The sequence below is a fragment of the Corvus kubaryi genome, unplaced genomic scaffold (genome assembly GCF_017639235.1).
Source record: "Corvus kubaryi isolate FWS band 111438036 unplaced genomic scaffold, C.kubaryi_AGA036_p1.0 37397, whole genome shotgun sequence".
Lineage (NCBI taxonomy): Eukaryota > Metazoa > Chordata > Aves > Passeriformes > Corvidae > Corvus > Corvus kubaryi.
The window spans coordinates 13,185,257-13,210,560 of record NW_024581136.1 but is presented as its reverse complement, the minus strand read 5'-3'; the positions used below and the strand labels follow the sequence as shown (position 1 = coordinate 13,210,560).

The 25,304-nt window shown below is 38.8% G+C and overlaps 2 protein-coding genes across 2 annotated transcripts in view; both read right to left on the bottom strand.

Annotated features, from left to right (window-relative positions):
* Positions 1 to 4,776: 4,776 nt before the first annotated feature.
* On the bottom strand, positions 4,777 to 21,879 carry KNG1 (kininogen 1). Its single transcript, XM_042042344.1, has 11 exons — positions 21,586 to 21,879; positions 18,605 to 18,715; positions 17,611 to 17,695; positions 15,183 to 15,355; positions 13,347 to 13,454; positions 11,140 to 11,221; positions 10,472 to 10,638; positions 8,449 to 8,556; positions 7,402 to 7,491; positions 5,756 to 5,915; positions 4,777 to 5,407 (listed from the first exon to the last, which is right to left on the bottom strand). Exons 1-11 carry the CDS (start codon positions 21,778 to 21,780, stop codon positions 5,220 to 5,222), a joined length of 1,467 nt encoding a protein of 488 aa, XP_041898278.1. The 5' UTR covers positions 21,781 to 21,879; the 3' UTR covers positions 4,777 to 5,219.
* Positions 21,880 to 24,398: 2,519 nt separating this feature from the next.
* HRG (histidine rich glycoprotein) overlaps positions 24,399 to 25,304 on the bottom strand; it is a 9,137-nt gene continuing 8,231 nt past the window's right edge. Inside the window, 2 exon segments of the mRNA XM_042042343.1 lie at positions 24,399 to 25,302; position 25,304. The exon segment at position 25,304 is cut by the window's right edge and continues 325 nt beyond it. Of these exon segments, the coding sequence (XP_041898277.1) occupies positions 24,864 to 25,302; position 25,304 (440 nt within the window). The 3' untranslated portion in view covers positions 24,399 to 24,863.

Below are 25,304 nucleotides of genomic sequence, written 5' to 3'. Positions count from 1 at the left end.
CCACTAGTGCTGCTGTGGGTAATGCCAGGACTTGCACCAATTCCCCAAACACTGTAAAATATAAAAGCTGCTTTAATGGCTAATGCTGCCCATAATTACCTCTTCGAGGTGTTGCATTGCTCAATCTTCATCTCAACCACTCCAAGTAATATCAGCTTTCTACACTTGGGCTGAGTGCTCCAAGGCCTGATTTTTGAAATGCTCCAAGGCCTGATTTTTGAAATGCTATTTAAGGTTAATGGGAGCACATACTTCTCAGCAAAATTTAAAATCAGGCTTCTGCACTCAAACAGGAGATTTTTGTTTAGCAGTCACAAGACTGCTTAAATAGTCAGTCTGAATTCTGGATTCCTTCTGGAACTGATTTTTTTTCTTTTGCAGAGCCTGAGCTACGTCCCTTTATATCCCTTTGTTTTTATTAATTTTGTGAGCATTACTACTCTTTTAGTCAGTATACAGCTAGTTGAACAACTGGCACATAAAAGGAAGAGAATTCAGTTATAGTAGATTTACTTCTTCATGATGTAGATTTACTTCTTCATGATGTTTTATGGCATTAGCCTTTTTTTTCTATTGGATTAAATGGCAAGAAATTAACTTCTGCTGACATACTTAAGGGTTAGAATGAAATAAAACAATGTTCCTTTACATGTGTCTGGTGGATTTTTCAAGGCACTGAACTATAGTGTTTTGGGCACGTAGGTCAAAGTCTTTTTTTAAACATGTGATAGCTCCTGTTGGTGTTCTGTTGATGAGCATTATGTTCCCAAACTTGAAATCAATAATCCTCAATTCTTGTCTACCCCAATTGTTTGAGTTTTCTTATGCTAATCTAAGTTTGAGTTAAAAATACATCCTTGTTCATTCTCTGCCTTAGTCTGATTTGCTTTGTTCCCTTTGTTTCTCACTCACACTATAGTATTTCTTTTGTTTCAAGCCAAGTGGTCTCTTGGCTCCTGTGATAAATGCATCCAGTGGAAGGTGGAGAGGCATGCACCAAATTCATGCAGTACCTCTCATAAATATGTTTTGTCTTTTCATTTTTAAAACAAATATAGTCCTTTGGCATGACTCTGGAATCTGCAGGGAATTCTGATTCTCTGTGGCTCAGTTTGAGTAAGGTAAGTATTTAAATGCCTGATCTTCAACCCACAGATCAACACGATCAGTAGGCATGGCAGAAGAGATAAGAATCACTGTGAGGTTTCTAATCCCTGTTACTCCATACTGGTAGGAGTTACTCCTTTGAAGGTTATGGTTGGATTTTCACTGGGCAGCAGATTGCAGGAGCTGCAGTACTATGAGTGTTCAGTTGTAGCAAGATGCTTTACCCACCTAGAAAAACCTTCACTCTTTTCTTCTTAACACACCCTTCTCTTATTTTAGAATGCAGTAGAAACATTGTGTTATTAATTACATTTTACCAAATGAACTTGCACATAAAGCTTAATTAAAACTGTGGAAGCTGCATTATACTAATGTGGTCTTGTAAACACAGCAGGATTAGGAGTTGTGGGTGAGTAGCTGGTTACAGAGTTGAAAATATCTGTCCCCATTGTTATTTTTTAAGAATATTTGAGGAACTAGTACACTGGATTTGGTACAGCTCTGTCTACATGACAATGGCCATGTAGTAATGTCATTTCTAATTCTGTAGCCACTTAGACTCATTTATCCTCAGAGCTGTTATTCCTAAATTGGGAGCAATTATCTTGCTGGCTTAGAGACCTGAGAAAACAAGGAAAGAAGTGGGTTCTTACATCCTATCAAATAGCAATGTTCATCATTAATGCTCCACATGTTCTGATGTCAGGTGTTTGCACAGCTCTCTCCCGTGGCTTGCACTGTGTGAACATAGCACTAGAGGATGATTGGAATGCCTGAGTGTGATGAAAAGGTCATGTCTGAATTATGGCAAAAATCCAATAGTCCATCCATAGTAAAGCTGAGGAATTTTTCATATGGTAAGTTAAAATATATATATTTTGTCCCATTGTCACAGATGGAATGAACAAGGGAGGGAGCACATTAAATTCAGACAGCTGCAGAATGGCCATCATGTGGCTCTAGATGTCAGCAGTATGAGTAAAACAGAGGTTTAATTCAGACATATTTTCATACCCCAGACTCCTAGTTCTAATTATCTGTATCAGTAAGAATGCAATTTTTCTTGTGCAGGAGTAGCTCTTATTTTTTTATTCATGAAATTACATTTAGAGGGTTATTTATATACTTTGCTTACAGTAAGTAACTGGCAAACGTCGAAGCTCTATTGCTAGAGCTTAATATTTAAAACAGATTGCACAGATGGGGTGTTTTTAGCTACAGTGTTACTCACCCAGAAGAAACGCTGAATGTTAAGCCTACTAAACCGTTCCTGGCAATGACAAACCTGACGAAATTTGGCGATGATAAACCCTGTGACAAAAAATGTGCCATCTGCTGGCCAAGGAGGAAAGTACTCCTTAAGCGCTCCTGGACAAAGCGCTCCAGCGATTCCGGCAGGAGGAGAAGCTGGGAGTTTTGCAGAGCTCTTCAGCAGCAGAGCTGGAACAGGCCTGGTCAGGAGCCTTCTCTCGGCAGATTCTTCCATCCGAAAGTGCTCTTTTGTGATAATTGAAACTTTCTGTGAGAACATGTCAATGAGAAATGGAAATGCTCCTTTCTAAAAATATCCAAATACTCTGTTTCAAAATTTTTAGACATGGAACACTGATTTTTATTCCAGAATGATTTTTTTAAAAGTAATTACTTTTGTAAATTATATAAGCAAATTGAAATTATCATCTTTGTATTAAACATTAATGAAACCTCACGTCCTCACTACAGCACGTGGTAAACGACCAGTCCTCAGTCCTGTGCCTCTCTACTCATGGTTGTGTATTTGTGCTCTGTGTGGAGAATGTATCAAGAGTGACTGGCTTTTCATTCAGGTCAGGGAGACTGTAAATGGGAAGAAAACTTTGTTTTTCTTATATTTGCATCTTTATTTCTTTATTGTAGTTTTACATTAATTACTTAAATTGCTACTGTAATTTAAAGAAAAACCGTTTTGAGCTTATACTCCTGTTAATAATTCACTATACACGAAGAGTTTCCAGTTACAGCCAAAATCATACCAAATCAAATCATACAAAATCAAATATTCAGAAGAAAAGAAGCAGAGAACTAAAGATAACTCTCAAGGATTTCATTTGCGTAGCTTTTAAGTTCAGTTCTTGTCAAAACAAGAAGATAGCCTTTGCATATTATGCTGCAAAGAAAGGAATTAATTTTAAAAGGCTGGATTTGATTAGTGATTAATCCAGGGGTTCTTATTATTTTATCTTTCTTTAAAATGGGGCTCCAGCTAAGTTGTATGACTTCTGAATGATTTTTTTCAGGAAGAAAGGAAATATAATGGTTCTGACATCACCACTCATGACAGATATCTGTCTGTCTGTCTGCCTCCATCCATCCATCCCTATATGGCAGCCAATTACACTGTAAAAAAAAAAAATTCAGATGCACACAACCATGCTGAATTTATACTCACAGGGACTGTTTCTAATTTTAGATTTCATGACTTTTTCAATACATCTTAAGGACTCTTCTAATGAAATTAGAAAGAAAGGAACCAGGCATTGAAAAGGGGAGGTGTGCCCACACTGTCAGGGAATGCTTAGATTCGGACAGTGTGAGTTCTCTTCTGTGGTGTGTTAGAGACTGTCCTGCCACAATTAGAGAGACTCCTCTCTTTCTTTTTATTTTTGTTCTTCCCCCCTTTTTGAGTTCCTGTCTTTTATAGCTCCTTGACCATGGTAACATCACCCACTTCCCCATCCCATTCACTCTGTTTCAATTTTTGCCACTAATTTGCTGTTTTCTTTTCTCACCCCAACTGTATCATGCCACCATGCCTTTGTTCTTTCCACTTCTGTGTCTTCTGACCTTTCTTGGTAGCTATCTTCTCTTCGGAGATCACCCTATGCCTGTTATGCCAAGAGCTCCTGATCCTGTTCCTATTTCTTTTGCATTCTCTAAGTAGACTTCCCCTGTCTAGTTCCTCCTCACCAGGGAGGTGATGGCTGTAGATGCACAGCATACAAAAGAAGGACCCATTCCGAGCTGTTGAATAGTCTTGATGCCGCAGCAATCCTAGCAGTTGGGATGAGCAGCTTCAGAGAATTGCAGCTGCAGTGGAGGGCACTTCCACTGGGGTTTCAAGTGACGTGACCTTTTACAGCAAAATCAGTGAAGTGTTGCCATTTGTAGGACCTCACCCTGTCAATAACCCTTTACAAGACTGAGTAGCATTTCAAACTGGTGAACTGATCTGGCATTAAAGTATTTATTTTTTTATTGCTCTGTGGGGGTTTTTTTTTCAGCTGAATAAGTCATCGCATCCATACGGCGGGAAAACATATTTTATTTTGCAAGAAATATTTGGTGCTTTTTAGCTAATGCATCATACCAAAACCTCAACCTTTGGAAGATACCCAGAATAGAAAAATCAGTCCAGTCTCAAAATTATGCATATATAATGGAAGAAGGCACACAAATTTTAGGTGTCTCAGGTGTTTGTAATTTTGTCATCTGATCTGTAGTATTTGTGCACTTCTGCTGAATGAAAAGCTGTCAATCAATGTGCTTCTCTGAGTAGTTAATATTTATAGGGAATAATAAAACTGCTTTATTTAGGATTCTCTCAGCTATCCCTGTTATTCCATCCAACAGAACAACTGCTAGTGATAGACTGGTGGCAAGATTGATTTGTTCAAAAAAATTACCAGGTGAAAAGGTTCCTTTGTTTTATTTTGTTCTTTAAATGATCCACTCGAGTAAATTAGAGAAAAATTATTTCACATGTCTAAGAGAGGCTCCCTTGTTCTATATTGTCTTCTGTTTTACCCATACTTGGTTGAGATTCTTCATGTAATCTGCAACATTCTTTCTGCCATTGTTTTAAATATAATACAGTAAGATTTGATGCAGTGATTCAGTTTGTGGTTATAGAAAATTGAGGCAGATGAGTTACACTGATTTACATATTTGCAAATATATGCAAATACACAGTATTGCCATATGGTCTTAGGTCCCCAGAAGTGCTGGTGACCTACTTGGGTATTTCAGTTAACAGAATATGATCTTTTGCCTCTTCGTGTTTTATACATTTCAAAAGGCAGTATTCTTCTTATTTTCTATGTAACATTTCTGAAAAGGATCCTACAATGTTTGAATTATGGTAAAGCATCTGTGAGATCAAAGTCTTCTTCGATGTTTTCTGTAGCTGGATTGCTGTTTTCTGCTGCAGAAGGCAAGAGATCCTCATTTGTGAATTCTCTGGGAAAGCTAGGAGGGGCTAGAAAGCCCACAAGTTGTTTCCATGGTTTTCCAGGACATCTGGGGTGAGGAGATTCTGGGCGATCTGGCAATCCATGAAATAAAGAAGTATCAGGAAGAGTTAGTGGCTCTGCAGGTCTACTGGTTTCCTTCCTTGCAATCCCTGTGTTAACCAGCTCCAGTGCTATTTCAGCACTGGCTGTTGGGAGGGTTTCATTTTGATTAAAACCCCTTTCATTTGACTCCTCAGAAGATTTGGGGTTTGGATGTTTATGTTTATTCTTTTTACTGTGTTTTTTATGCCCACACCCATGGCCACTTCTGTGCCCACAACCAATTTCATGCCTATGCCTTTTGTCATTCTCATGATCCTTTTTAACTCCATGCCTGTGCTTATGCCTGTGTTTGTGCCTGTGTTTATGCTCAGGTTCACCTTCGCCTTCTGGTTCCTGTCCATCGTCTTTCCTCTTTCCTGTGCTAGGGCTTTGACTTTCTCCTTCATTTTTATCAGCATGTGAAGCTGCATTTGGCTGGCTTAGCATCACAGCGCTCCGGAAAGGTGTGAATCCAGGAGGCCTTCTTGCAAAGAACACCTAAAAAACATTACAATAATAGCCACGTTTGTTACATGAAAAAGAACAATTGCTTCAGATTTGGGAAATTCAGAAGCTGTCTCATTGCAGTACATGAATCATTTAGCAGATTTTTAAACTAAAATCTAAACTAAATAATTAGCTCTTCTGTGGTAAGCATACGAACATAAACATCTTCCCAAATAACTCTGGAGTATTTTAGCAGCTATATGTATAAAGGAAAAAATTCTGTATCGCTGAAATTTTGTCAGTGTAAGGGAGGAATGATACTACAGAGAGCAAAACACATGTACTGGTTTTAGTTTATGAACAATACAGTTGGATTCTAGGAATAAATGTCCCAGCACTTGTTAGAGTGTTACACTCTCATGTATAGAACCAATTTATGCTGAAGGTTAACACATCTCTGAGTAGCATTAATGGCAGAATATACAGAAGATCTGTGTCATTTTGTTATATGAAATGTAACTATTCAATTTTTTACTTCTAGATTTGACATATGCATTTCAGAATACTGCCTGGAAATAACACACAGAGGTTAAAGCTGATAATATCAAACATGCTGTTGTTATTAGGTCAGCTCTACTCCCTCATCAGTGTTCAACTGGAAGAGAAAGGCTGAATACACGGTGTACAGTCACAGTCCAACACAAGTTTCATTTCTCTCCACCAAAGTCTCTGATCATTATCTAGCTGCAAATCAGAGTTATTTGGGTTGAAGCTAAATTTGAAAGTTGATATGGATAAAATATTGTAGTGAAAATAAAGAGGAGAGACATTAGTTCATACATAACAAATGAATATGCTGAGCACAGTGAAGTTATTACTTATGAGGGCAGGTTAATCTGTCTTTATTCAGCGTCGCACTGGAATATCTGCATTTATTAAAAACTCTGCAATCATCAAAAATGTCTGATAATAAAAATATTTGTATTCCATTTTGAGATTTTCAAACTGACTCTCATTCAGGACTCATTCATTGTGGAGCTGAGTAGGAAGAAATTGGAAGATCGTTCTGCAGAGACTGACAGCTGTGGCAGCTGCCAGTTGACTAATACAGAAAGGTTCGTGGATGCTTTGGAAATCTGTGTGCTATAATTATTATATTGGCAAATACATTTTTATTTCAACTTTTAAACCTAGTGTGAGTAGTAATTTGAGGGAGTTGATGGGGCTTGATACTTCACAACTCAACTGACAATGCAGAGGAAGCAGCCAATCGGCAGAACTTCTCCCTGTCCTGGTGCCTTTGTTTGTGTGATCACCTTGTTGGCCATTGTCTCACCTTGTGGTGACACTGCTTTGATGTAACAGGTTGTTGAAGTTAGAGGGTGAGAGAGAAGAGTGTGACATTAACGAGGCTGTTAAAAGAACTGTGTTCCTTTATTTTTTGGTATAAAATATGGGATAATTTGGATTAAGAATTTATTGACTGCCTTTGTCCTATGCTCAGTTTAAGAGGATGGGTAATGAAGAAGAATCTTACCGCTTGATGTTTTTCAGAGCAGTTCACCTGGGGGTAGATTTTATCCTGCCATGGGATCACGTGAATTTGTGCTTTACATGACAGTGATGCCTGTTGACAAAACAAAAACCAGCACATTAAGGCAACAAAGCTTCAGACACAAAGGAAGAGACTTGGGCCTGAAAAAGAAACTTTTTTAAAACAATACTTTAAAATCCTTGGAACTTTAACCAAATATATATGAAATCTGTATTAGCGATGAATACTTCTGCACTGGGGCACATCATGGTTTAGCTTTTCAAGGTTATAGTATGCCTGTGTGAACACTTTAATTCAACTTTGGATTTCAGATTGGATCTTGAAAATTGGATTTTTCATCTCCATCACTTTTGGAGCACTAACTGCTTAATCTTCATGATATTCCTAAGAAATATTTTTTGTTGATGGTATTTCTCCCACTAAAAATTGGGAAATTGAAATAAAGGCTTATTTTTTTTCTTTTTAGTGCCTGCTACACTAACAAATTTTAAAATCTCACAGATAAGCACTGTTCATACGGTGGGAAAAGAGATGGGAGATAAAAGCTCTTTCCCCAAACAACTCTCTTGCCGATGGTTTCTGGCCCTCTCAGCATTCCTTTCCAGTGTCCAGAACACATTTTCCCACTATCAACAGCATGGCACGCACGCCAGAAATGTCATTCCTTTGCACACAAGTAACACTCCAGTCTCATGTTTTCCTTAGCTGCAAGTCCACAGAGTCAGGAGGATTGCAGCTATTTCATTTGGCAGCAGCCTCCTCCTCTCCTTTCTTTGATTGATTATTATCAAAAGAAAGTTCCTTTGGTTTTGCAGTGAACACTGATCCTGCAGCTGGAGTGATTCAGTTTAAGTTTCAGCGTTTCTTAACTTGGGTTACAAGCAGTGAAGGCTGCCCTTCTTGAAACAAAAGTTTACTGAAAGTGGTAACAGAATCCAGGATGTGATTTTACTTAAGCCTTTACAGTTTCTGATGCAAATGAATTTGTCCTTTAGAAACATTACAGTTGGCAACATTATCATTACTTACACTGTTGTATGTGGCTGTACAGTCCTCATTAAGTTTTTCAAACTCACTCTTAGAGCAGTTTGTCTTCCAGACTGTAAATTTGACTTGATACTTTTTTCCTGCAACCACCTGAAAAATTAGCAAGAAAGTTTTCTGTGCTCAAAGCATTTTAATGAAAAGGGTTCACAGGAAAGATGATTTTCTACACTGCTTATATTCTACAAGTCCTAACCACTGGGCCAACGTATGTTAAGAACAATATTAAAATATTTGGCAGTAAACTTATCTGCTTCTAATCAAGTAACTTATTTATTCCAGTTTCTGTTCTCAAAAATTCTAGCATTGAAGCTGAAGAAAACAGAAAAGGTCAGAATAATATTGGGCCCACAATTATTAAATGTCTGTAGTAATTTCATGAGTAACAGATGAAATCATTAGTGATAGCACTGTAGAGAGCCAAATATGATGTCAGAAAAGTGGAATGTGAGTAAAACAAAGTGTGTGATGAACAGGCTCAGTTAAAAATGAACCTATTTGCCAAACGCATTAAAGAGAGAAACTGCATGGGTTCAAGAATGTGCCTGCTTTGAGTTCTCTTAGTATTTTTCACAGAGCTTGAAATAATGTATCTTTCTTCAGGGACATCAGGCAAGCCATGAAATTCTGTTTCCCTGAAATCTATTTTAAAGGTGTATGCATGCTAATATCAGTCATGATAGGGAGTCAGAAAGAAGTTTGAACCAAGAAATGGCACAGATATTATCAGTAAGATAATATAAGCTATTTGGAAAAATTCTGGTGTGCTTTTAGTGCCTTCTCCAGTGACACCTCATGCTCAGGAGTAGTTGTGACCAAGTATTTTCTGAACTACTCCACTGTCAAATTTTCGATTCTATGCTAAACTTCTGTTTTGATGTGTTGGGATGATGCCATGATGATTTTTTGCCTTTTCTTTTATACCCCTGTTATACCTTTTTACAATTTCTGTATTCTTAGTGTTTTTTGCCTACATTCTTGGACTTGTTTGTTCAGCTAGGAGGCTAAACATTTTAGAAGCTTTGTAGGTAGGGGTTAGTGTGCCCCAGACCCCAAGGTCCTCTCCAGAACACATTCTGTAAACTAAGATAGAACCATCCAGGGGAAGGTTCCTTGGGGAGGGGGGGACTCATTCAAGCCTCTCATTGGGGAATTTTGGATAGATATGCTAATTAGTAAGACCTACAATGTTATACCAGATCTTTTGGGAGGGGCATTGTGATGTGCATTTCGGTGCATTTGACCTGGACATAGTGTACCTAAGGATCCTTAAAATAAATACCAAGGTAAAATCCATTTTTCCCTTCTAACCATGTTTGACTCTTGATTTTAAGACCAGGAAAAGGCATCAGGGACAGTAAAGTAGGTTTATGCAAATGCTGACCAATATTATCCTCCTGACTCCTTGTCCTTATTCAAGCTCAATTTATGAGCTTGTATGTCTTACTCAATTTATGAGTATGTCTTTAGTTAAGCACAGATGTCCTTTTCTGAATCTAGCTAGAGTATTATTAGCAGCGCAATCAGTATGTAAACCAGCAGATTTCTAAGGGAAATTAAGAAGCCTCATTTCTTGGACCATACAACAGCTGTAGGGTGGACACTGCCTAAAATAACAGGGAGAGTATTGTTGTGGTGGATCAAGGGAGTAGTCCTGTCTAATAAAAATTTTATAATTTAAAAGTCTAAGGTATTTTACAAAGGTAAAAAGTAGGGTAGATACACAGAAATCAAATACCCTGAGCCAACCTTCTTCACATCCTTTTAAAATCATTTTGTTTTAAGAAAAAAATAAAAATTCAAGAGATGGGAAATTTTTGAATAATTTTTCAATGCAAGCCAATATGGATTAGATTTTACATGAAACATTGCATGGATGTTTCAGTTGCCACATGTATCAGCACTTAGACAAATACATTATTTCAAATCTAAATACAAACTTTAGCTAACATTCAGCTCAGGCCAATAATAATGTCATGTCTGTCCCTCATCTGGGATATATCCCAACCTGAACTGTCGCTGATTGTATTTCTCCAACTTTATAGTAGAAATCATCATTGCTCTCCAAATTATACTTCTCCATAGAAACCTTCAGTAGTTCCTTCAGTTCTGGACTGTCGTTTGGGATAGTCCTTGGACAACCTGCGCAAATGGCAGCAACCACTGTTTCTTCAACTGAAAGAGACCAACAGGTTTCAGATCTAAGAAACAAAAGATTCAATGTAGATAAAGACAGTTACGAAGCCCTGCTTTCTGGAACTCTTCATATTTGGGTCTATGAAATGAAACCAAAATATATCTGAGTTTTATATGATCAGCAATATCATATCTCGGTTGTGTAAAAGAACATCAGCATCTACTGCCACATGAGACGCTTAACAACAGTTTTCTCACAGAAACAAGAATTATGTGGACCAGTTGTGAGTAGCCAGGAAATATGGAGAGGGAACAGCTACACATATGGAAAGACCTGATTTGAGTGAAATGAGAGGTGCATGTAATTGGCAATGAATTTTTCTGTTGAAGAAAACCTAGTCTGAATGGGTAAGAATGCAGCACTTCCTACATGGAGTAGTATCTGTGTCCAGATAGGCTGGAGGATAAAGTAACAATACCTAACAATAAGAGACATTGAAAACTGTGGAACTTTCAAAATCAATAGTGCCTAAGGCATACCTGGAAGTTTGCAGTCACTGACGCTATCCACGATCTCTGCCTGAAGATTCTGAAATGCTTTGGCCTCACATTTAGCTACACGCTGGAGTAAAAAATGCAAAAAAGCTCCTTGTTATTTAGAAATAATGAACAAACTCACATCCTAATACCTTCCCACTAACAGTATAAGTCAAGCATGCTTCTAATAATTCCTTCCTTCCTTCCTGCTCTCCTTCCTGCCTTCCTCTGGTAGCCAGAAGTCTGACAGACAGTCTGCAGAGGCAATAAATAATCAGGGTTCTAAAGGATCACTCAGAGAAAATAACACCCTGAAAGAGAAACCAAATGAACTATTTTTATGTGTTCATTACAGAAAAAAAAATGAGGATGTTTACAAGCCAGAATAATATTTTATGGAGAACTCCATGGAATTTCTGTCTCAAACTGTGAAGACCAAAAAGAAAATTACACAATTATCAAATCAAACGTTAATGTGTTTCTTGTATTTTCTCAGGTTTTCTAAAGGACCTGTGGTAGATAACTTGCTTAAAATTGCATTGATATCTTAAAGCTGGAAGACAGCAGATATTGATCCTGAGGAGTTTTTTCAAAGGTTACAGAGCCTAAAACCAATTCCACCATTCCAGTGATTAAAAATGGTAATAAGGAAAGAACTAGGGGCAATGAATACACCCAGGAGAGACTGAGGTTTTGTGGTAAACAGAAGTCATATTTTGCTGATTTGTCAAAGTTCTTCAAAGCATCAACAAAGGTGGGTAAAGAGACCTCTTGATATACAGAGATTTTCAAAAAGGTTTTGGTGAAATCCTTTATCAAAGACTAAAGAAACCTTTAACTGTTGAATAAAAAGGAAGACTTAAAATTCAGGATCAAGATCTTAGCTATGACAGTTACTTGAAGATGTAATTATAAAAAATCTAATTAGTAGTATTTTAGAAAAGCTAATGAAGAATAATGTCAAGGCTTATTATCCAGCTTAAAGGGACTGATATAATGTCCCAGTATAGCTCGGCTCATACATGTGTTGAATACAGGGTGCAATTCTGGTCCTCCCGTTTAAAAATTAATAGTACAGAGCTAAATAAAGGTACAAGAAAACTTGCTTGGAATTTGGTCATTCCAAGGTATGGAATATTCTTGGAATATGGTATTCTAATAGTATCTGTCAATGATCTATTAGCAAGTTCAGGGGATAAGTGCTAAAAATCTAATTCCAGAAGCCCTGTGTGACCAAAGCAGTATGTGAGTGAGGCAGTGCTCCTGCAGTAGGTGAGGTGACAGAAGTCATCACCTCTCAGTGACAGCTGGGGAAACTCAGACTCAAGCAGATTAAATAACTTGCTTAAGGTTTAAGGGCACATGGGTAATGGAGGGAATTGCTTCAGCTAGTCGAACTCTCATGCTTTTGTTATTTACCAGTGTTGTCGTTATTCCCTTTTTTGATCAATACTTCTGAAACGTTCTTGAGATGTACAAGGAGTAATTTTTGAACAGGAGAGGCTCTTGAATGTAACACTCACTGGTGCATTTCCTCAGCAGCTAAAACAGATGCCAGTCTGTCCCCTCTCATTTACCACCACTGTTCAAAGTGACTCTGCATTCCTGTGCTCTGCCTTGGGTTTGCAAAATTGTTTTTCTGATCCCCACATGACCTGGTTCAGGGAGGTCAGTTGAGAGAGGAAGCTTCTATTTTTGGTGCAACTGCTTCAGTTCCAGGTCAGAGAAGCTGAGGGAGTACCTGGGTTTGCAGCACTGTTTAGCTGGATTAGGTATATTTGTTAATAAATTTCTTTTGAAGCTCTGTTATTTGGTCTGTGGTAGAGGTTAAGTAATAATTCAGCTATTTACTTTTCTTAGAAAATATGTCTTAGACTGGAAATTGTGCTAATTTTAGTTATCACTTCTTGGGTTGCACATGAGTAACTCCTTGAATATCTGGATAGAAACTTCTCAAGGGATTTATTATTTGGGTGAGACTGGTTAGATTCTTTAGAGTAATCTGTAAACTTTTCAGTTGTCCTCTTAGTCACTGATTCAGAAGAAGACATGGATGTCCTAATTGCATAAATAGACGGTTATTTATAAGACTGGATTTAAACTTTGTTCACAAAGTGGAGAAAGGCTATAAGTATTTTCTTGAGTCAGATCTTAATGATTATTTGTTAATGTGATATTTTCTTGATAAACAGATTTTGAAGATTACTTACACCTCTAGAAGTGATTTTGCATTCTGCAGTTAAATCTGGAAATTGGTCTTTGGAGCAATTAGTCTCCTCAATTTCGTATTTTATTATGTAATTCCATCCAGCTACCACCTGGAAGAGATATTTAGGTTCTACATTATGTAAAAAAATATAAACTTGAAAGTTAAGCTATTACATGAGATTAGCAAAGAAAGCAAAACTGCTCATGTAGTGCCTTCCATCTATCAAATCACTTTGCAGTCATTAAGCCATAGAGTGTTCATGGACAGCAAAAAAAATCTCGTCCTTGCAGTACAAAATGTAAACTAAGTCCTGCTTTTGTTAGAAGTGCACTTTCTATTTGGTGTCCACTTCTGGCAAGCCTGCAGCCTCCTACTGCTGGGTTTCTTGCACTTTTCTCCAAAGATCTGTTACTTATTACTCCCTGTGACAGGAAGCTGGTCTAGATAGATGACTACAGTAATACAGCCTGGCAGGTCCTGCATTCCTGAGCACAGGACACAGTAAAGCAGTATCTGAATAATGTAACTTTATATTGCTGGCATAATTTTTTGTTGAGTGTTCTTCATTTATCATCTACCCATAATTATGTCTATCCTGGGCTTTACCTTCCCACACACACTGTTTTGTCCAGGTTCATAACCCTTTTTAAAATTTTCTCTCTAGGAAGCTGTTCCATTTTCCTCACTATGGCTACTGCTTCTCACCCATGAAATCTCTCCGTATCATAGTGTTGGGCCAGGTAACACTGGATTAAAAAGGAGAAATAATCCAATATAGGAACCTTCTATCCCAGATCAATTGGAGGGCTCTGACTTTTCTCTATTTGCCAGAGGTGACATGATGGTTCTCTTTCCAGCTGCTGGATTGCAGTCTGTCACAACATTTTGTCATGCGGCTTAAATGTTGTGCAAGTTTCTCTTTCAGCAAAGAGGATCGTGTCATCAGTAAATATGAAGAGGACAGTCTGATGTAAATCATGAGTCAAAACTCGTGACATGAGACCAGACATGAGACCAGAAGATGCTTTTTGGCTACCTAAATACATACAGGTTCAAAAAAAAAAGGGTCTGTGTTTGCTGTTGGGTTGTACACTAGTTAAAAACCAAATAAGAAACTTTACTTTCTAGCAATGTTACACCAGTCCATAGGAGAGCCTTTCACAGGAAAGGAATTCTTGCATGGAATACCAGATGACACAGAATTTCTGCAACCTGAGTAGTCATTTCTTGCAAAGCACATATTCCCGTGAGCAGAAATCTTGTAGCAGGTGGTATGTTATTTTTTTTTTGTTTTCTTACTCGTTTTTCCTATGTGAGGTTGACCTGTCCTATAGCACATAGCAGCTGCTGACAAATGGGCCTTATTGCCTGCAAAAACAGAGGTGCCTGCTGGTGTTTGAGAGGCTGGGGAGTATGTGAGACATCTGTGCAGGCTGGCAGCTTTGGCTCACAGCCCCTAGGAGGGATCTGCTCCTGCTGGAGCCTCAGGGCAAGGCCACATGAAGTACCCAGGAGCATCTGAGATGACACAGGATGGATGCATGTGCCAGCACTGAATGCAAATAAACTGGTGCTAAGTACTGGTTAGATACAACTGCAGATAAGGAAAAAAAATATGTATACTATCAGTTAAGATCTCTGAAAATCCAGTAGGGAACTGTTAATGATTCCTAATAAGTGAAGATGATTATTTATAGAGTCTACACTCTATATGCATTTTGTATGCTTTATTATTAAATATAAGCCACCTTAATATCAGAAACATACACAAACCAACAAGGTACCTGCTTTGGGTTGGGTTATTTTGGTAAAATTTAGAGAAAAATCATGTACAAACCTGTCTCTTAGCTTCTTTTATTTCCACAAGCTTAAAAAGGGCAGGTTCATCACTGCCCTTGTTAAACTTCTGAATGGCTTGTTTCAGAATTTCTGACACTTCTGAACCATCACTTGATATATGATGAAAGCATCCAAGACATGGAGCCTCAGTAAGTTTTATCTTTGACACATCTGGAAAAGAAACAAACCAAAAAACATAGGGCTTCATGCAAAACAGCCTTAGGTTTTCATTTTTCCTATCTAGGAGTGAGCAAGAACCTTTCCTGCTTTTAACTGGCGTAATGAGCAAACCCTGTTTTCCAGTTTCAAGACCTACATTCTTGTATTTAGGAACATGCTCTGGTTGTGGTGGCAGGGGCCATCCATGACCTTAAGGTCCAGGCATGATTTTGGCAGTGAACCCCGTTCCATCAATTACTGAATCTCAGAAAAACCTTGTGTGTCTTTTTGACGCCATTAAGGAAGGTACCGTACTCATTCTGCCAGGGAAGAGCCAGTGGAGGCTACAACTACAGGGATGGCTTTCAGATTCTTCAAAGCTTACCCACAGTATGCAGCTGCTTGCTGTCCTCACCACATTTCAGAGTGGGGACTTCAGCAGGAGTGTTTTGGCTCACCCATGTGAGCTGCTGTGGCTCTGAGTACCCCAGGGACTGTGGTTGTACTATTCTGCTGTCCCTGCCAGTCACTGTGGCTGCCAGTTACCACTTGGTGCTAGCTTCAGGCTCAACCAGCTGGACTGGCTGTGGATAGACAAGCTTGACAGGGATGCTCAAACTCCTGTTTCCTACTACTAATCCTATTAACTCTCCTTCCTTTCTAGTAGTCATGGATTGGATTTTCATAAATTAATTTTATAGTTCAGTACATAAATTAATTTCATGAGTCAGTGAGCTTGAGAATGGAAGTGGGACAATATGTGGTCCCGGTGGAGTTGAAATAAAATTTGTGTTCCTGACCTTCAGCTGGCATAAACTGGCTTAAATGGAGTTATGCCAGTTTGCACCAGCCAGGAAATCAGTCCAGGGTCACTTAGATCAAATTATTCCACCAAAGAGGCTGAACAGTGGGGTACCAATACACTGGGGAAATCCCTCACCTGTCAGGTGTGAACAAAGTCTGCCCCTTCGTATTTTTAGCATCACTTGTTTTGACTCAGTAATGACAAATAGATACCTTACAGAAAAGTGTGACCACGTTTTCAGTAAGTAGTCACAAAGGCGATAATGAACCAACAGCACACCCACTTCTAGACCAACTGTCGTCTCAGCACTTTCATAAGGACTATGCTGAACAAATGTGTGTTCTTTTTTCAGAGTTGCTATAACTCGGTAAGAAGAGGTGAATTCTTTAGGCTGAATACCTGATTCATTTAATTTATGTATGGGATTTTTTTGCTTTCTAAGCAAAGATTCAAATCCAAATTTCCTGTGCATTCTCTGTGGGAGTCACACAACTTTTGCTGGCAACTAGGTGTCACCATTGCCTTAAGAATGCAGCATTTGTTCAGTGCATGGAGTTTGTGTACTGCAGTTCCTAGAACGACACTGGCTGTAGGTAAAGCAATTTCAGCTTTAAACAAGATAGCTAGGAACAAAAAACAAATACCAGCTGCCACACATCTCAGAAATTTGGGTGAATATTTCTGTAGTTAGTAGTTAGATTAATATTTTAAAGCGAGCTTGGGTATGTCTTTCAGAACACCAGGCATAGAGATCTGGGTTGCAAAGCTTTAAAACAATGTGATCTCTTTTTAATAAGGGAAATTACTATGTGAATATAATAGTCATATATGAATGTCTTACAGGTGAAAAATGTAGTACTGCTTATTGTTAAGGTCTAAAAGATCAGTCTCTTACATAATTATATCACTGTGAGATTTTTATTTTGTAAATGAAATTTTTTTCTTTTCTCATTTGGGGTAAATACTTGTTTTGGTAAACTTTAACAGAAATAATTCAGTCATTTTTTGTTTGGAGAAAATTAAGGTGGAATTTTGTCATACAAAATTTTTTCTAGTAATTCCTGGGAAAATTTTATGCTTAAGTAAGTAAGGACAGAATGTTGAAGTGTGACAAGTTGTATCTAGTCTCTTAAGTTATTGGTATGCTTTCGGTCTTAAGCAAACTAATTTTAACTTGGTATAATTGTAGTGCTTGAAGAAACTTACTACACACACATGTGCTGGTTTTTATTACCCTGGGCAGAAACTGCCTGTGCTTCACTGACTTAGTCTATATGTGCATAATAATGAAGTGAAATTTTATCTTTAGCATGTAGTTGCTTACAAAAGATTATTTATAAATGTCTGACTAGAATGATAAGGACCCTCTACCTTTAAAATTACCTGAAAGTCTCAGTATCATATTTATTCCATTCTTATTTGTCAATGTATTTGTTGAATGCTGTCGCAAATGGTTACATACCTGAGAAAATTCTGCAGTCTTGTGAAACATTAGTTGTTTTATCAGCATCATTCATATGAACTCGAGCTGTGCATTCTCCTGTTTTCTGCAAAAACATATGGCAACAATTGTCTGAAACTTGCTAAAGAAAAATACAGTGCTTTAGCTATTGAACACAGCTGACAGTTGCATACTGAGTTTGGGGAAGAGGTTCGTGTGTATATTTGTAGTAATGTCTAAGTTGCTGTTTTGTTAGTAAAAAAGGATCCGTTTTGTTGATTGTGAGGAAAGTAGGGGACAAACTGAGCACATAACTTGAACAATTGCTTTGTATTTGTATGATGTGTACTGGTTAACTAAAGAATTTACAGTCAGAATAATGGAAATGAATACATGAATATGTATTTATCCGTTTTCCTCTCTGCTAGTTCAAGATATGCAGCGATGACCACGGCATTTTACATAGATTCAAATTATACTGTCACCATCATCCCTTCCTGTGCACTGTCAGAAATAGCAGTGCCATCCCCCAGAAGTGTGTAGTGCCCCTGCAGCACATGGCCCCATTGTACTTCTCCTGGGTGCTCTCTGGTAGCATGAGCCAGACATGCTTGGCACTGCTGAAAGCCCTCTGCCAAATTATCTGCTATAGTGGCTTCCATGTCAGTATTTGGTTGTGCAAGTTTCCATTATACATAATTAATACAAAGTTTTACAGTCCTTAGACTCTCTCAGTCCACATATCTTATGGTGGGTTTATTGTGAACCTTCATATTGAAGCACTGAAATGTTCCTCTCTGCATATATTCAGGATTGTAATGGAAAAGTCAGGATTATAATGGTTAACTTTGGAGTCATAAACATTTCTGCACTGTACTGTAGTCATATAAGCTCTCAAAAGCAACACAGCTAAAAAAGTTAATTCTTCTACTGTATTTTTCCCCAAGCAATTGCAGTCCTGGTCATTATGCTGATGTTTCTGCACAGAGAACTTGTAAAGAGGACAGATACTTACAGCCTCTACAGATACTTTGTAATGACAGTGTTGCCAGTGTTTGTTTTCCTCAGTGGCACAAGTGCTTTCGAGTATTCTGTATTTCACATAGAACTGTGGGTCAGGACCTGCCTGGATTAAAACAATATACATGTCATCATTTGCATAGTAATAAATCAAGTGAAAAGATAAGGGTTTCAAAAAAGTAAATACTATTCATTGGTTACCTTAAATTTTATAGTATGGTTTCCCACTCACTGCTGGTTTCTCAGATCTTGGTAGTTCAAATATTAACTTATCTAATTATATTACTTAGCCCTTACCTACAATAACAATATGTTGGTGTAATAAATACAATATGCTCAACTACCTTCATTTTAACTTGTAGTTCCAAGGGGTTTAGAACCAAAAAGAAGGGGTTAGGTTTTATACTCTGATTCAAATGTACTCCAAAAAAACCATTTTGGGTGGCTGCTTGGATAGTTAGCATAAATTACCAGCTTGGACTGTGCTCGTGTCTGACTCCTTTGCTCTCACTCTTGGCCTCCTCCCAGATCTGTCCACTTTCCTTCTGCACAGCTCCCCTGGCAGCCCAGAACCAGCAGCCAGCAGCCCCCAGGCAGCCTGGCAGTGCCCAGACAGCCTCTGCTCGGTGGTACCAGGGAACTTCAGCTGCCCAGCCTGCACAGGAAGGGGTGAGCAGGGATGTGGAGACAGCCTTGGGCGGTGCCTGCAGTTTTCTACAGGCATTGAAGGCTGGGGTGCAGGGCAGGGCAGCCTTGGGAATCCCATAAGATGAAATAAAAAGTATTAAGCAAAGTTTGGGCCGGCAAGTGGAAGTGTTTCAGAAGTTGGTAAATCAGTAAGTGGGCATCTTCTCTTCGCCATAAACCAGGTAGTGGGCCTGTGCCTACAGGTGACAGTGACAACACTGTAAGGTTTGTGATTCATCCTTTAGAGAATATATAAAGTCAGAAATTACTAACCTTTTACAACCACTAAAAATGCTCTGACAATGTGACTTTTCAAACACAAACAAGGCAGCTGCTGTAGTTTAGCACTGGTTATTCTAAAATAGCCAATTATTGTTCTCTGTCTCTGCTGGGAGAATTAAATGATAATTTCTGCCTTAGTGATACCAAAAAAATGAGGCTGAGCTGATGTGGTTGACATGTACTGGATTTACACTGATGTTGACACAGAATTATATTCTGCCATGTCTCAATTCCTGTTGTGTATTGCTACAGGTACGAAGAAGTGTAGAGGTACCTGATATAATGGTGGTAAAACAGGATAAAAGGGGCTCTAAAAATATAGTAGACTTAATCCTCAGCAGGTAGAAATTGACTTTTATGGAATTACATCAGATTATACTATCTGGGACTTAAAAAGAGCCAAATTCTGTTCTCTCTTACAGTGTTCTAAATCTGCAATAAATCAGCTCAGTGAGCAAACAAAATAAGAAAAGACATTGTTTCTGTATTATTTGCTATTAGCTTATTTCATTCCTGTTATGAGCATCTATGCCTTTAACTGGGGCAGGTTTAGTCTTTCACTAGTCAGCTTTTATGTTTTATTACCCTATCAATAATGAATGTACATGAATTTGTAATAACCAGCTATTTAATTAATGCATTCAACATTGTGAGACTAGCGAGGAGTAAAATCTATACTCTTTTTAGAAAAAGAATCTCAAATATGAGGAAATTTCAATTGCAGATTCCTTTTCTCTGTTTTTTACTTAACATCATAATCAAATCAATGATTCAAAGTAATAATTGATTTCCACTTCATATCTTTTAAGAAACGGAAAGATGAATATCTAGAGAAGGAAAGATGAATAATAATTGCAATAAATATGTATTCTTAAAAATAGAACATTGTTGAAGATAAAATTCTGAAACTCCTATCTGTCCTTTGGGAACACCAGCAAAAGGAAGGTGTTATTACAGATATAGAGATGTTTGCATTTGGCTGTTGCTAAGAATGTATGCAGTTCAGTGAGAACAATGAGACTATTCATTTATTTAATATTAATTGTATAAAGGGCTTTCTAACTTTTTTTGTCTCCACATGCTAAAATCTCCCCAGTGTGTAAACAGAAGCACGAGAGGGCAGGTGCCAGGAGATGTGGGTAGTTTGCTGTAAGTGTTTAGCAATGCATGGCTCCTTTCCGACGTCAATTTCTATCTGGGTAAAAGTGTCTTGTGATTTTGGAGTGCAAAATATTCTCTCTGACACTCTGGATTTCTTGTGGTTTACATCTGAAAATCCAATCCAGTAGAAAAACATGCTAATGTTATTTGCAAATGAAGTAATGCTTGTCATTATTATGGTAATACCATCTTTGTATGCCTCTCCGAGGTAAATACTCTTTTGTTAGATTAAGGCTATACAGAAGGACTCCAGGCAAAGGATCATGTTACATTCTTTTTTTTTTTTTTTCTGTAATTTTAGCTCTCACCATGTTCGACTAAAAGACCACCTAGTGCTTTTAGATAGATCTGTGACTTAGGATTGGTGTCAATCAAATAATATTCACAAACAATCCAGAGTACTGCCAAACTTTATCAGGTGATTCTTTTTCATGTGTGGCACCAGCTCTTCCCAAGTCAAGATTACATCCATGTTTTTTAATAAGTGTGGTTTTGCTATTGGTCTGAAAACCTTACAGATGATGGAAAGGGGTAGAATTCCCAACAAAGAAAAAAGAGAACAGAGACTAGTAAGACAAACTGTGTTGGTGATAGAATTTTCTAGTCTTTACTCCTTGCATTAGTAAGCAATTCACCAGCACACAGAGTTGTGCTGATAAAAACATAATATACATCCCTGCTTGTCATGGGAACAAGTATCTTACTGTGCAAGTCACTTTGATTTTTTAAAACATTTTTGGAAGACACTGTGCTATCATGCTTGCCCCCTTAAAAATGAGATGGAGATAAGCTGATTCCGAGTTCATAAACAATTCCAACATTTTTCTTTTTGCAAAGTCTACTTACAGTTCTCTTGGCTTCCATCACCACGTATAGAGCAAATTGGTTACCGGTTGCTCTGTCTTCATTGTATTTCTTCAGTGCTGCATCAACAGCTTTAAAGACATCAGGGTCATCACAGTCCGAAAACTCAAATGCAAGAGGGGTGGCTCTGCTAGAGAAAAAACTACAGCAGAGCACTAGTACAGTGAAGGCCTTCATAATTGGATAAAAAAGCCCCCTGAATTAGAAGGGTCTTTAAAAACCAAATGGGAAAGGAGTGCCTGACAGGATTTTAGTCACCTCTTCTGTTTTTCAGGAGCAATAGCTAAGTAAACAGAATGAGTGGGTTGCTGGGGTTGGTTGGTTCTCATCATACCCTGTTTATACTGCAAATAAACTTCTGAGTTCATCTAAACAAACTTTGTTTGTTCACCAGAAGGACACTAAGGTTATCCACCTGCCATCACGATAACAAGATAAATGGCTGCAGCTGGGGACCAGTTTAGGCAAAGCAAAAGAGAAGGAAGTGTGTGTAGCTTTCTGACTTTTTACCACCTAAACCGCTACTGAGAATGAATTTTACAAGGCTTAAATAAAACACCCGAGAAGGTCACAGTGACAATGAAGTTTTGGACAACAACCTTGTAAATTTTATAGATCTGTTTAGTGTTCAGGCTGCAACAGTTCTGAGAACTACAGTACTCAGAACGCCTTTGGAAAAAGTCTTTGGACAGATGCATGTGGTTGAATGTCATGTAACCCTTCAAGAACACTTGATAAACCTTGTTCTTCACAGTCCTGTTGGAAAGTCCATCTCTGCTGCCATGTGGAGACTGCCTGGACTATGGATTAGTCAGTGATCATAGTGCTTTTTTATCATTACAGGTATGTGACACCCAAGAACAAAGGATTAAATACTGTTGCCTGAGTCTGGCCAAGCCAGGATTAGACCTGGATGAGAGCATCTGGTGCTTGTTTCCCATGTTTGGCACCAAATAGCTTTGCTTTGGATCTGTAAACACCTTGGGATTGCCTTGGCTCCTGTGTTCCATCTGTGTCTTGCTGTATTGGGTTTGTGTGGCAAGGTTTTGATAGCAGGGGATTACTGGAGTGGCTTCCATGAGAAGCTGCTAGAAGCTTCTCCATGTCTGACAGAGCCAAGGCCAGTCAGCTCCAAGGTGGATCCAGTTCTGGCCAAGACTGAGCCCATCAGTGCTGGTGGTAGTGCTTCTGGGATAACATAGTGGAGAAGGGGAAAAAAAAAACCAACTGGGAAAGAACAGGAAAGAGAAGAGTGAGAATATGTGAGAAAAACAGCTATGCAGAACCCAGTGGGCCGTGAAGAAGGTGTGGGAGAAGGTGCTATGGGTGCAGAGCAGAGATTTTCCTGCAGCCTATGGAGCAGACCATGGTGAGGCAGCTGTCCCCCTACAGCCCTGGAGATTAGTGGTGGAGCAGGGATCCACCTGCAGCTCGTGAAGGACCCCACACCAGAGCAGGTGGGTGCCCAGTGTAGGCTATGAGCCTGTGGAAGCCTGTACTGGAGCAGGTTTGCTGGCAGGACTTGGGACCCTGCAGGGCACCCATGCTGGAGCAGTTTGTTCCTAAAGGATTGCACATCATGGAAGGGACCTACACTGGGGCAGTTCATGAAGGACTGCCTCCAACGAGAGGGATCCCAGGCTGGAGCAAGGGGACTGTGTAAGGAGTCCTTCTGAGGAAAAAGGAGGGGCAGAAGCAACATGTGATGAGCTGACTGCAACTCCCATTCCTATCCCCCCTGCACCAACTGGGGGAGAAGGTAGAGAAAATCAGGAGTAAATTTAACCTTGGGAAGAAGGAAGGGGTGGAGAAGGTGTTTTAAAGATTTGACTTTATTTCTCATTCTCTTACTCTGGTTTGATTAGTAATAAATTAAACCAATTTCCCCAAGTCCAGTCTATTTTACCTGTGACAGTATTTGGTGAGTGATCTCTCTCTGTCCTTACCTTGACCCACGACCCTTCTGCTGTATTTTCTCTCCCCTGTCTGGCTGAGGAGGGCAGTGACAGAGCAGCTTTAGTGAGTGCCTGGCACTCACCCAGGGCTTGCTACAAGTTTTGATTAAAGAAAATGCACTTTAGAGACTGTGAATAAACTACACCAGAAATAAGTCTGTTCATACATGATAACAGACTTTTAAAAATTACTCAACCCTCACTCAGTCACACTGAGTCCTCATTTTGTTTCTTTTTCTTCAATGTAGCCTTTGCATTGTATTTCACTTTATCCCATTAAAAAGCTATTTGGAGGACCAATTTACTAATTTTTTTTGAGATTAATCCATGTTCTTGCTTATGACATAGCAGTTCTGAAACAGCTTGTTGTCCCCTGGACAGTCTGAATGGACTCAACCTTGATGGAGCCTGGAGTATGAAGCAGCACCACTGTTCTTTTTTCCTGCTCCTCCTCCAGTGAGGAAGGTTCAGCAATAAAGAAAACATTTATATGAAAGAGTTATTACATGCATCTGCTTTTCTCTTCCCCTGAGAGCAATTATGAACTATTTGAGAAGAGCTGTCCTTGACTGCAATATTTCTGTGTATCACCACCAGCAGCTGTAGCAATGGAAGCACCTGTGCAGGCCACCCTGCAGTGAGACTGCAAATCATTAACTGTTTTCAGACCTCTTCTAGATAACAGTGGTAACCCAAACACCATTAGTCAATTTATGCAAGGGTTTGCCTCATGGATGTTTAATACCTAAATAGCTTAATAGTTTAATATAATTTCTAGTTCACTATCTAATAGCTAATTACGTGTAGTAAAGAAAACAAAAGACAAAACAGGCAACTGTGTCAAGAAAAAAATGCTTGCATGTTTTTATTTTCTTTAAATCTGTATGAAGCATGAATGTAGTGTCATGGATTACTTTTTATGGAAAGCAGTCAAATTTCCTCTAGGTCAGATTCCTTGGAGAAGTATGTTATAATTATGAATGATGAAAAAATGAAAGATTTTAGATGGCAATTTTCACCATTAGGGAATTTTCCTTTTTGTTAGAACTGAAGGAGCATTGTTTTCTGGGGAGATTTTTACCCATTCACATTACCTGAGGGACTAAGAGTTTTGAGCCTTTCAGTTACAGTGGAGCCTGAGATAGCCAGGATGAAGAAGCAGGTTGAAATTCTTAATGATTTTTTTCAGTGATTCTCCTCCCTAGAAATGGAATGCTTTTCCCCCTTCTCCATGTGCTGTTTTCCTTAATTGTAGGACTGTGATTGCCCCTGAAACTCTTGAACCAGGAACATCTTTCTCTGAGGTCACAGAGGAGAATTTTCTTTTACAAAGCTATGTGGAAATAAAGACAAAATTTTTGGAAGGTCAAGTTTGGGTTTTCCGGGGCATGATTTTGATTGTGTAGGGTGATCTGGAAAGCCTGGAGCTTCTGCTGCCTCCTTTAGTCTTGAGCCAGTGAAGAGAATACCTTCACCAGTGCTGGAGAAGTAAAGGTTGCATTGGGATAGCTCAGGAAAGTTTGCAGTGGGAGGTGTGAGAGAATCCTGCTGATTGAGAACTGGTATGCGATAGACAGTTCCTGTTATGTGGCATGGAAAATACTTTCCTGATATGCTTGTCTTGTTGTGATGATATCTGTGATAGTGATGACAGTGATGAGGAGGGTGTCCTGGAGGAGGGGGACAGCGTGGTCCGTGGTGGTGGGGAGGGTGGTGGTGATCTGGTCCATGAGGAGGAGGACAGGG

Excerpts from the sequence above, each read along its gene's own strand:
- KNG1 (XM_042042344.1), bottom strand. The coding sequence starts at position 21,780 with ATGAAGGCCTTCACTGTACTAGTGCTCTGCTGTAGTTTTTTCTCTAGC. Across the intron at positions 13,455-15,182 it reads TAAAAGAAGCTAAGAGACAG|GTGGTAGCTGGATGGAATTA; the intron begins GTTTGTACATGA and ends TATCTCTTCCAG. Across the intron at positions 5,916-7,401 it reads GCTCTGAAAAACATCAAGCG|GTGTTCTTTGCAAGAAGGCC; the intron begins GTAAGATTCTTC and ends AATGTTTTTTAG.